Raw genomic sequence first — 12,829 nt, 5'->3', positions numbered from 1 at the left:
TGAAACAGCACGAAGAAAGAAAATCCTTATTTCCCTTTTACTTTACCTACTCCATTTACTTTTACTTTCTAAATACCTCAAAAATCAAAAAAAAAAAAAAAAAAAATTTTGAGATAGACCCTCCTCAAAAATGCTGGAAAGACACAGATATGACCCAGAAATCATATGCATGAGAACTGACTTTATGCCCTGCCTCACTACACACAGAAGTCGTAATGACACACTCCAACTCCCCAGTCGAGTTTCCAATTTGAACCCCTAAAGTAAGTTTTCTGAATATTCTGATCTCATGTCAAGAATGAAATTTAATTAATCAATTGGGCATCTACCTGTAAGTCGTTTTGTCGTGTTCATAATGGCTTTGAGAAGTTGATTTTGGACCGCTTGCAGTTGTGAGTGTAGGCTTAGGTGCTAGCTCAGGAGGCTGTAAAGAAAAGCACAGCATATTCTCTCAGATTCTAACACTTAGAAAGATATAGCACTTTAAGAAAACTAAGACCGCCTCCTCTCACCCAAAACAAAAAACAGAATGAAATACTAGTGAAAGATGAACCGGAGTCATTTTCAGCATGGCAAGATCCCCTTCACTGTTTTCACAATGTTTTCAGCTTCTGCTTTTAAAACACACTGCAGTTAGGTTGCTAAGAGGCTATTCCACAAGCAGTAAAGCTTTCTTTCCAAGACAGTATTTTACTTCTTGCAATCTAGTCTCATTAACAAGAAGCAGGCAATTTAGGAAAAAAAAAGCCAACCAACCAGTAAAAACCCCTCACAAATATCAAATGATTTACCTTGACAGCTGATGTATCACTTGGGTCCTTCATTTTTTCCAAAGATGGTGATCTTCTTCTTTCAAATATCTTAACCCGACTTCGCACAGACTGTGGTTTCATGGCTGGATCATCATCTTCCTCTGCTAGAGATGGTGGTGTAGGCAGTGGTTTACTGTTAGAAGGCAAAACTTCTGGTTTTGTTTGTGATGAAGGGGGAGGAGGAAGAGAAACACCTGAAGTGCTATGAGAAGGCTCATACTGTCCAGCTTTAGCACTATAGGCTTGAGGAGGACCTTGTTCATAGGCCCTTACATGTGGATCGAAGTACTGCTTCGGTTCAGGAGATCGAGAAATGACTGACTGGTATGGCTGAGCTTCTTGTTTATATCTACCATGTGTGTCATATCCAACAGTATGTTGATCTTCATATCTCACCTGTGGTAAGCTAAAGTTTTTGGGTGCATGCTCATAGCGAGGTCTGCCATCATAGCTCATTGTAGGGGGTTCCTCAAAACGAGGTTGTGCTGGATAATAGCTGCGTTCTGTGCTCTCATCTATGTTTTGTCTGGAATCAAGATCCCTAGGAGGCTGGTTTTCATAAGCTGTTCTTGTTTGGTTGTAGGGCGGTTTTTCATCATAATATGCCCAGTGCTCCTCATAGGGAGGCACACGCTCATCATAATGTAGGCGAGGGTCATAACCACGAGGGAATTGATCTACATAGTTTGCAGAATCGTATCTGTATGTTGAGTGTTCATAGTCCCTACTCGGTTGTTTTTCTGCATACTGAGCCTGCGATTCATAGATCAGATTTGGGTCTCTTTCTTGTCTCTGTACTGGGTGATTAATTGCTGGCTGTTTCAAGACATAGCTTTGTCTGGATGCTTCTTCATTAACATATGGATCCTTTCGGTATATCTGTTAAAGAGAGGCACAGTTCTCAGTTAAAATGCAGAGTAACTGCAGCTGCATTTGAAATGTAGCATTTTAAGCAAATCTAAGTTCTAAATATTGGCTCTGATCTTGTTTAAAAGCAGAATAATTTGATGCAGAGTTTTCTTTGCAATCACAGGTGATTCAAGAGATGCCTTCTAGCCCTATTTTTAAGCAAAAACAATTACACAGATAAAAAGGGAAAGACAAAGTTAAGTCTCTCACCTTTGGGGTTTGGTGTCTGGGGGGAGGGAGGGCAGGGGCGACAGAGACCACACATACTTTTTTGCAGGGCATGAGAAGAGCAGAAGCAACTGATTTACGTATTTAAGTTAGCTCTAGCACTGCTAAGGAAGAATACAGTCACTCAACAAACTGGATTCACCTTCATGATCAAAGATTTGGCATGATTTAAATTATACAAGATCTAGTGTCATTTTAGGGATCTAACAGATTTTTCCCAAGGCCTCATTAATAAGCAGCAGAACACTGACAAGCTAAAAAGTCACACAAAGTAAAATCAAAATATAGAATGCAGCCTTTTTTAATAACATATCATCTTTTTGAGAAGTGAAAGGTATGTACTTTGAAGCCATGCACACAAACATTAGATGATGCTTAGCAATTCAGATGCACTGTTTTTTTGTAACCTGCATGATCTCTTATAGCAAAAACATTAGAAGGAATTCTCCAAATAATGGCAAAACAAAAAGATCATGTGCTAGCTTGATGTATAGCAGGAAATCAGCGCAACAATGGGGCACAGGTACCTTTGCTGGATCTATATGCGGCGATAAGGATGATGACTCTTGTTCTCTTAGGACTATATGAGCTCCCTCAGTACTTGATGTTCTTAAGGGGCCCGCCTGTGGTTGGTAAGAGTTGTAAGGAGCAGCAGTAGGCTCCTCCAGTCTGACATTAGTTAGGTTTACATTAGCATTTACTGCGGAGGCTGATGAGGTTGCAGGGTTTGATTCAGGCGACGGGGAAAGGTAAGGGACTGCAGGTGAGGCTTCTGCTTTCTGTGAAGTGTTTAAAATATTTTAAATATACCACTATTGAATCACTGTATGACTTCTCGATTTATATTAATATCATTTAAATGATGCTTTGATCAATGCAGCTAGATGTAGAATGAAATGTACTGAATGTATCATGCACTAGCACTTCCAGAATTTATGCTGAGCATTAAAGCAAAACATTTAAAGTAGATGGTACTTCAATTCCCCTGCTGTCAGATTAAGCCACTGAAACAGACAGGGCAAGCTGATTCTCTAACTCACTCCAACATATTGCTGTTGCTGTTGACAGATTCTTGTATGCACTCACAATACTGGCAAGCAGATCATAAACACAGATTTCTTGTTCAAGACAACTCAGAACCTGAAGTAAATGTACAGTCGTCAGTGTACAGAATTACTTTCTTACCGGCTGAGTAGTTGTTTTAAATCCTGAAGAATCAGCTCTGAGATTTGGCTGTGGCTGAGCTTGAGATGCGTAAGTAGGGTAAGTTTGAGTATCATGATGCATTCCAGAAGAATCCTCTCTAACAGGTTCAGAAGAACGTGTAATAGCAGATTCAGGAGGTGTCCCAACCTCGTCATTCAGAGTTTCATCCAGTTCTTGATCAGTATAAGCACCCCCTTCTGTATCTGTGTCTTCATAATCAGATGTGTGTCTACTGTCTGTGCTATACATAGAATATTCACTACCAGGAGCTGAGAGGTAAGAAAGGCGGTCATCGTGTAAATCAAGGTCCTCACTTGTAGCACCATCTGCCTGTGTCAAACAAAATTAAGAGTACATGTTTTTTGAAATACCTTTTCAAGAATGCCCTTTTTCTTGTATTGTAAAGCTAGGATTTTTTTGAGTGTGTGTGAATAATTAAACCTGAACAAATGGAAGGCATCTATTTTGTTCTGAACCACAACAGAAGGTCTGGTAGTTAAATAAGTTAGTTATATTCCAAATCCAGCAGCATAGCAGGAATATGAGATTTCAACAACTCAGAGTATCACAAAGGAGGAGAAATCAGGTTTTAATCACTGAAGATGAAATGCTTTTCTGCAGTCTAGCTCTTTTAACCATTTCACAAAAGGGTCAGATGACCGTCAGTGTAAGAAACAGGATAGTGTATACTGTTCATATAAATCAGTGTTTCAAAAGACACAAAGCTACACTTCAAAGTGATATTACGATACTGGAATCATTAAGTTAATGTTTATATATATATATATATATATAAGGGAAATAAGATCTCATAAAGATATATCTAATAAAGAATTATGTAGCAATAGCTGATTAATCATTTGCTTACTTACAGTTGGCACTTTGCTTCATATTGGTTCAAGAGGATGGATCTAATGTGCATAGAGTTAACATGCAGCTTGAGAAGGCAAGTGGAGTTTTAGTAGTGAACATAGAATACCAACTTCTGGGTTTTTTTTTAACTGTGTTCTCACAACTAAGAGAACACTGGTCTCAGAAAGATCAGAAAGAACATGAATATGCCACTTGCTTTTATATTAGTGAAAAATTCATGCCCTCATGAACAGAGCAACTGACCTCATGTAGTGACAAATCAGTGAAGAGCAGTTCACACAAGCCATGAGGCATTACTGCTTTAGATCTTCAAATGATGGTTAAAATGAGTAATTAAAAAGGAAAGCAAACTTAATTCCACAAGTATCTACCCCCATCTGTAATACCAGTTACAACAAAAGAACAAGTAACTTCTCGTAAATATTTTTGTAATTTCTCCCCAAAAGTTATTTCTTACCTTTCCTTCTGAAACCCACACTAGTTGGTTCTGTTGTTGCTGAATTGCTTCTTTCAGAGCTCCATACCATCCTTCATTCATTGAATTCAAGTTAATGGTAGCTAGAAGTACAGGAGGTTAGTTTGACTTATGATTTCTGCAACTACAAGAAGGATGTGTACCTCCAGTAATAAAAGCAATATAAACTGGTAAATTAAAGCTATGAGATTTAAACAGTACTACAAACATTAGCATTCAAAGCAAAGTTAAAGCCTGATATAGTTGGGGACATTTTTTCCCGGGGAAACACTGAGTTAACAGTAATTTGGAATACAGCAACACTTGAGTTTAGCCATCATCTTCCTATTTATGCACATTTGATTTTGGCTGACGAACCTGCAAAGCCACCAGATCTATTATTAGAAACATCATTTTGACATTTCATATTACATTTCTGCAGTTACGTGCAGACAATGCATACATCAATGAGCTGTTGGTTACTGAACGCCTCCCCCTCCCTCTCAGATATACTAAAATTAGTATATGTAATTACTTACTTGTGAAGAGATGGTGATTATTTTTGCGTAGCTTGTGAGCTCTTTCATACAGCTTTCTGGCACTTTTTCGTGATTCTGGGCACAACCTCATTCTCATAGTCTTTACACCTTGCTTAGAATCAGGATTTAGGAAAACTACAATAGGATACCACTGGGCATAATTCAGACGGTCCACTGCATTCGGAGTGACATCTAATAAAGCATGTTTGTCCTGTTGTGGTAAAGACAGAAGCACAGAAGCGAATCACTCAAGATTTTTTTTACTTTTTTTTTTTTTCCCTTTAACACCCTCCAGAAATCTACTTGCTGTTACTTTTACAGAGTTCATTGTCTCAAAGTATTGATTCAAATTCTTTTACTATTTGAATACTGGAAACCAACCAAATTCCAATACCAGGCTACACAGACATACACATTTTGAACACGAGAAAATTATTTTTAACACACCTATTACTTAGTCTTCTAAATTAGAAACACCCAACACTTCACTTGATGATACCAGTTTTACTCTTTTTTGTTAAAAGCACAGTGACAGTAAAAGACTTACCCTATCAATTATCTGTTTTATAGTGTGAAGACGAATAATGCCAGAACTACGTTGGTCAGTACCAGCATCTCTTGGTTCACTTTCTGGTAAAAAGGACACAGTAAAGAATCTGTTGCAAGTTTACAAAATATTCTACATTGACTCATTATGATAAAACCACTCCATGGCTCAAACTGTTAATTCTGATTGAAGACATTCCCCCTGCCTCAAAATAATACATTCAAATCAGCCCACTGATTTGACCATGAAAAATCACTGTATCTTTACAAAAGCACTTAGAAACAGGGTAAAGTACCAAATTAAAATTAAATTTGAGAAGGCTATAAAGAGAGCTAATATTACTCTTGCCCTCAGAGAATTCTAAGCAACCAGTGAAAGAGCTTACTTTTTGTCTGTTCCTTTACACTATCAACATCTTGTTAAATATGGTAACAGCTAAAGTGACATAGAAACTGTCTAGCTAAAAGGAAGTTGACTACTTTATAACTGCACAAAACATTATTCCACACTTACTTGCAATTTGAAAGATATCCGGTTCTTCTCTAGCAAGTTTCTCACGTGCCACATCAGCTATTGGACCGAAAATGGTTACAGGTCTGAGAAACCCAGCTAGAATTGAAAGCAAAAAGTCAAAATGCATTGATTGATTAAAACAAAATCAAGACACTCTTCTATATGTAGGCTACGACAAAGCAAATCACACAGATCTGTTAGTCTGCAACAGTGAGAATAAAGCCATACCTTCCCGAAGAACAACTCTTTCATAGGCAGGAAACTTTGTCTGAACAGGTTGTGCAGAAAGATCTTCTCTGCTTTTTCGTAGATTTCTTTTTGAACTACGCAAACCTCTGAATCTCCAAAAATCCGCTCGATCTCCTCCTGCTGTCTTTGGAAGCGTGTACTGTACACTAGCTAGTTGCTCAGCTCTAAGACGACAACAAATCCCAACCAGTTATCACAGAAGTCAGCTTCTGAAGTAATGCTTGACTAGCAAGCTTATACTTCCAAAACCCACTACCACCTGCTGAATCAAGCTTCTGTTGTTTCTGTATTAGAAAGAACTAGATTGAACCACTGAGGCTGATATCACATTTCTAAAGCATTACGTAGCCTTGTCTCTTGTATTGAAGAGAAAGCTTTTAGTGTTTTTGTGGACTGTACAAGAGTTAAAACCAAATACATAGGTTAGAGATTTAACTTCAACTTGTTTTAACACTATCACTTTTTCTGACTAAACCAGTTCTACAAACCCGTGCCCTGCAGCCAAGTGCAATCATTCATTCTACAGATACAGAATTTAAAACCACAACTTTAAACCAGCAATTTATGTATTTTAATATCGTACCTGTTTTTGTTAGGTATGATACCTCTTTCGACTTCCTTATGATTCTTGCCAATTCGAATTGCCAGCCATGAACCCAGTTTGCCATTGTACAGAGTGTCCACCACGCGGAACACTTCACCTTTGTTGAAACTTAGTCCATAAGGAGATTCCTTTTCATATTCAAAATGAGTTCTAATATAGAAAGAATCCCCTACATCAGACTCAACAATGCGACGATAGACTGAAAAAAGGAAAAAGAAAACCAAAAGTAGAATGTGTTATGTAAATTCAAGTGATGTCCTAATGTTCATAAGAGCAACAGTGCCTCACCTTCTGTTTGTTTTCAATATACAATAATACTTCAAGAAGCTGTAATGTCTCAAAGCTGCTCCATTTTAAGCAGCGTAACTATTAATACCAACTTAATCTATCAATATAAATTCAGCTTTCAAGGCAAGAAATTCTCTGCCAGTGCAAGTTCAATTCAGTTCACTTGGACCCAAGAGGTTTGTGTGTGCAACAGTGTAATCATTCATTTTCAAGGTGTCCTGGGTTCGGCTGTAACAGTTACAGCAAACCCAGGATACAATGGTATGACTCCAACAGACTTTCCAGCTGCCCCCCCAGGTTTCACGCCATACTTTTATTAGATGCCAGGAGTTACTTTCAGTGGGATTTTTGTGGGTTTGTTTTGTTAGGGGGTTTTGTTTGTTCCTTTGGGTTGGGGGGGGTGGTGGTGGTGGTTTACTATTACAATTTCAATCTCTAGTCCATTTGTAGTAATAACCTATCCCAAAGCCAAATAAAACCCAAAACTTGACAGTCTTCATAAGTCAACAACTTCTTGGAAGCCAGAAGTTAGCCATCATTCACTATACTTATGCTGTTCCAAACAACCTACTACATTGCTCCCAATATGCAAATATTTACCATCTTTTTTCTTCTGTGCTAAAATGGTCACTTCTTCACCTTTAGGAAGATCAAGCAAAAAAAGGACAGCTTCTTCTCTGATGATATTCGTGAAGTCTACATTATTTACCTGGTATCAATGAAGTAATTGGTTTGATTTAGCATATGGCATTAGTATAACAGATTTAACTATACAACAGGAAACCTGTATCAGCTTATTACTATGATTTTTTTCTGAATTCAGTTCCATACATGCACCATGCGCGTCTATCTCAAGGTCTCTTGTATCTCTGAGTAGTGACACATTAATTCTCAATAAACCATAGCTTCCAGAATAATAGGTTCATTAGCTGTTCCTTAGATAAATATTACGAACATTTAAAACCACCAGTAAGAGTCCTCATAATTTACTGACTGAACAGTTATCAAACTCAACTTTATCAACTGAATCAATCTCAGAAATTGGATGTAAAACTTAATAGCCTTCCTAACAACAGCATAGTAACAAGAGGTTTTGCTGCTATTAATTCATGGAGTAAGTGCACACAAAAAAATACCTCTAAGAACTACAAAGTAAGTACCTTCAATGCTACAGAAAGGAAACCTACTTTGGTACAGGAAAACTACTTTGGTACAGGAAAACATTTGTACTGTTACTGATTTTGACATACCCTGAGAATCTGGTCCCCTTCCTCTAATCCTTCTTTTGCTGCAGGGCTGTCTTCCAGAACACCAGCTACAAATATGCCAACATCATTGCCACCTGCTAGTCGCAAGCCCACACTATCTCCTTTTCTGAATTTTACCAGTTTCATGCTTGGCCTAGAGATTCAGAAAATATTTCACTTAGAGATGTAATAGTATAAAACATGCTGGTAAATTTGAGACTGAGCATATGCAAAGAACTAGTTTGCTTAACATTTAAATCAGAGAATGTTTTGCTATCCATATCATTAACTGCTTATCAACTGCAGCATTACAACACACTCATTAGCAGCACTTCAAAAAACCCACCCGTATTTACTTGTTTACAGGGGTTGGTTTGTCTTACAGTGATTTAAGTGAGACACTTGGATACTCTTCCATAAATGTTCCTCCTTGTAAACAACTGTCCTGGCATATACATTTATTTTGGCTCTAAAGACATTTAGATAAATTTGAGACAAAAGCAAACTAGAATCTATTCTCATGTACACTAATGTCAATAAAGGAGATCCCAGTTGAAGCAGACTCACTTCCATGTCACAACCTCGCATTTCTGTAGTGACCTTAGTCACTGCCCTCCGATAATTTTATAAAAGGAAAAGAATGTGCTACAGTATCTCTCCTGTCTCTGGAGATGGGGACAGGGCAGGAGGGGCAGGGCACCCAGAAAGAGAGAAACACTGCAGGTTCTTTTCACTAGCTGATCATTCTAACTGCTCATTTCCATAGAGAATTACTAGACTTTAAAATGGTATATTAAATAATATAAGCGCCAGCAAGACGCAGGAATAAACCTTAAGTCTATATCCTGATATTTCTGAATAGAAGTATCAGCACAGCATATTGGATTTGACATTACATCATTTACACAGGTTATTCATCACTTTAGATAAAAGCTTGATTTGCTCAAGAACCAGGCATATTTGAATAAAATTCAGAGTTACATTACCGAAGCATTCCATCTTCATGGGTTGAATTGGGTAAAGGGCCATCAGACGGACTGACTGGTAGATCAACATCTGGCTGACCTCCTTGTGCATACACTGGCTTTGGTTCTATTAAAATACCAAAAGACTTCAAATATCCATTTGGTCATTTAAAGATGAGAAAGTAAAGCTTACCTTTATTAAAAACTAGTGATTTATTCAGTAACCCGCCTCTAGCCTACTTCAACACACGTGGCAGTGTAATATTAGAAACTCAGAACAACAGAAGACACTCTCACTGTGCCATTCAAAGCAGCATGATTACTGGCCTAAGTATTACTTCAGTAAAAATCCCCCAACTTCCTTTCTACTTCATTAAGTACCCCAAACACTGTAGAACTACGAGAACTAGAAGGCTGTGTGATCCCAAGACCACTTTCAATCCTCCCGTCTCTCACCTTGATTTAATTGATACAACTTTTACATTTTCCATGGGCTCTCTTCTGTCAGGAATTGAATTCCTGAAATGAAAATACTACACTCGAATTACTGCTGCATGCCTTGAGGCTGGCAGATTTTGATGCTTACTTTGGTCCAGTTGGCAGTTCTTAAAGGTAAGCCCATACTATGGCTTTGCTGCATAGATTCTCTCAAGTTACTAAGAGGAAACTGCCACTGCTGTCTTCCCTTAGTAATGAACATTAACAGGGAGGGGCTCTTCTCTGCTACTTGATTGCTTATTTTTAAAGAAATTCTATTTAAGGCTTATCTCTGCACATTTGAAAAAAGCTGATTTCAAATAAGGCTGGCTTCAAACAACAACTCTGTATTCTTTTCAAATTACTAAATGGACTTGTTTGAAATTGGTAATTTCAGCCTCTGATGAATCCCTCTGAACACATACTTTCGTTCCACCCTCCTTTGACACAAACAACCATGAGTTTTCTTGTTCTCAGACTAAGCAGCAAGCTGCCACAGTATCTACCAACCACTTTTCTAACTCAGTAATGAGTAATTCCTTCTTCCCCACTAACCGACAAAATCCTCACAGTATGTACTACTTGCTTGCCAGTCCTTCAAACTAATCATTAGTACATTATTTTGGATTAAGAACCATCTCAAGTGTTTCCTGTCCTGGCTGGCTTTGAATTATGCCAGTTATTAATCTTTAATATATTATAAAGAGACAGAATTCATGCAATCTCACTACCACATCTTTTTTCTATCTTGGCAAATATAAACTTACTTCATGTGCATTCTGTTCATTCAGGTCACCTCCATGACTTTTTTTTTAATAGTATCTCCTGCATTAGGAAGTCTACTGTTTTCATTTTCAACAAATTTCAGAGTCTACAAACATCATAACTCCTTCAATTCTTTACTGAGCTACAAAATACTATACACAGGAGTGTAACCGCTCATTCCCTAAAACCGCACATATTTACAAGTTTGAATGTGGTTTTTCCTCATTTGGCCCAGCCTTTCAAGAGCCACCTCTAAGCCACCTGCACAACTCCTCTTCCTCCACTTAAAATTTCACTGAAAATGTCTCATTCTGTAAACAAAAATATTACAAATCGGCCTGCCCAGAACAATGTCTTGTCACTGTTACGTTTTTTGTCTCTTTTACACCAACTGGCATTTATCTGCTGCCCTTTAGCTTATCCTTCCCTTTCGGAAAAACATGAATGTGGTTTTGTTAGATGTACTGCACTTGTTAAAATGCCTTCTTGGTCCATGACTGTAATTAGAAAGTGCTACACTAACAGAGCATTTCAGCATGTTCTGAATTGTCTCGGAAGCAGTAGTTCTAAACATGCTTGCCTACATCCTTGTTTAAATATAGCCTGCTACAGTAACCCCTAAAAACCAGTCTACTAATTGCCTCTCAGAAGAGAAATAGCAAATGTTAACCTTACTTAAGAAATCAGGACAAAACTATGACCATCACCTACAAATACAGCTCTTAACACGGAAGTCTGACCCCTATATAATGGGCAGACCCCACAGCTTGGGTTTCCCAGACCAAAACTCTTTAAGATATAAACAGGGGTATGATTACAAGGACTGTTAATATTCAGAAATAAAAATACTTAGGACTTTGTTTTAAGACCTTAGTAATCATTCCTCAAATATGCAATGGCATGAAGTCTTCACTGGTCATCCATTCTCAGCAACATGTACAGTTACTATATTTTAATGCTTTTACCTGGAAGAGGCGGAGTTTGTTTTTCAGCTCTTTCGACTGCTACCTCTTCCATAGTTTTGGAAACGTCATCCGCATTCTTTACAGGTGTAGAGACTGCTCCTGGTTTAGTTATTCTCTCATCTTCTTTGCTTCGAAGACTATATCAGAAAAAAGATTCCGTTCTACATATAGAATTGTTTCCATGACTTTGATCTACTAAGACTAAAGAATAAATCCTTTCATTCATGAAGTTCATGTCTAGTGGGTAAGGAACTACCAATTACTATTTAACAAGGCTTTTTTTCTTAGACTATCACATTATTAATAATTCTTACCACTTCTTAATCCAGGCATTTTTTCCCTAACTTCATGTTAATAAAGGACTTCTCTAGATACGGCTATTTACAAAGAGGAAGAACATAGTGGAACACACTGCTCTCCACTTCAAGCACGGAAGTCATACACATGCTCTGTATATTGAAAGCTTTCAAAGAAACTGAGAAGAAAGGAGAACAGCAGTTATGATGGCTGTCTTCATACACCTCCCTACAGAAATCATGGATTTTTAGGCTTAATTTTTCAGCTTTGCTGTGATCAAGCTAACATATCTGATCCTTTGTATGGCACGTGCTCTGGAACTAAAGTGTTGCCAGTGCAGCTCTTAGTAGGGATTTGCAGAGATAAAAGGTAGAACACGAACATGCCCTTGGTATCTTAGTCTTCAGAAGCTGTAAGGCCTTCAATCCAAGCAATTACAGGAGTGATTCTCATACACTCAGTCATCCATGTATTTCAGTAATACAACAACTGGCTGCTTCTTATGCATTGCTTACAAATGCTTTCAGTGTAAAACAAAGACATAGGAAAACTTTAAAAAGGAAAGAATAAAATCTCTTGTTCTTTACATGATGAGACTAACTAAAGCTCATAGAACATAATTTCTATTCCTTTAGCTCAAAGGCTCAGGCATTCTTATATTGTTATATAAAGGTACAGCTACCAGCTGTACCATAGTAGAAATGAACAGTACATATGTTGTATGTCAAAAAGCTGTTACACTGCTATCTTTTGGAATTTAAATCATTTAATAGGCTCAGAGCATTAATAATCACCTGGAAAAACAAAAGTAAGTCAATATACCAAAGAGGCGGTCTTAATTCAAGACCATGTACATTAAAGAAAAAAAAAAAAAGGAAAAAGGAAAGAAAA

General features: G+C 37.6%; 1 protein-coding gene across 3 annotated transcripts in view; it reads right to left on the bottom strand.

The window, feature by feature from the left end:
* Positions 1-12,829, bottom strand: part of TJP1 (tight junction protein 1) — a 192,554-nt gene that overhangs the window by 14,621 nt on the left and 165,104 nt on the right. For all 3 annotated transcript variants that reach the window (XM_061347543.1, XM_061347544.1, XM_061347545.1), the window contains 14 exons: positions 11,642-11,778; positions 9,456-9,561; positions 8,473-8,623; positions 7,823-7,931; positions 6,914-7,133; positions 6,310-6,494; positions 6,082-6,177; positions 5,569-5,651; positions 5,022-5,232; positions 4,486-4,586; positions 3,135-3,485; positions 2,477-2,728; positions 792-1,691; positions 330-424 (listed from right to left, as the gene is read on the bottom strand). In XM_061347543.1, coding sequence (XP_061203527.1) covers positions 330-424; positions 792-1,691; positions 2,477-2,728; positions 3,135-3,485; positions 4,486-4,586; positions 5,022-5,232; positions 5,569-5,651; positions 6,082-6,177; positions 6,310-6,494; positions 6,914-7,133; positions 7,823-7,931; positions 8,473-8,623; positions 9,456-9,561; positions 11,642-11,778 — 2,997 coding nt within the window. The remainder of the gene's footprint in view (positions 1-329; positions 425-791; positions 1,692-2,476; positions 2,729-3,134; positions 3,486-4,485; positions 4,587-5,021; positions 5,233-5,568; positions 5,652-6,081; positions 6,178-6,309; positions 6,495-6,913; positions 7,134-7,822; positions 7,932-8,472; positions 8,624-9,455; positions 9,562-11,641; positions 11,779-12,829) is intronic.

The sequence above is a fragment of the Neopsephotus bourkii genome, unplaced genomic scaffold (assembly GCF_033783945.1).
Source record: "Neopsephotus bourkii isolate Nb327-2 ecotype Australia unplaced genomic scaffold, CSIRO-AGI_Nbou_v1 NB_318, whole genome shotgun sequence".
NCBI lineage: Eukaryota > Metazoa > Chordata > Aves > Psittaciformes > Psittacidae > Neopsephotus > Neopsephotus bourkii.
Note: the sequence above shows the minus strand (reverse complement) of the source record. Positions and strands in the feature narration are given on the sequence as shown.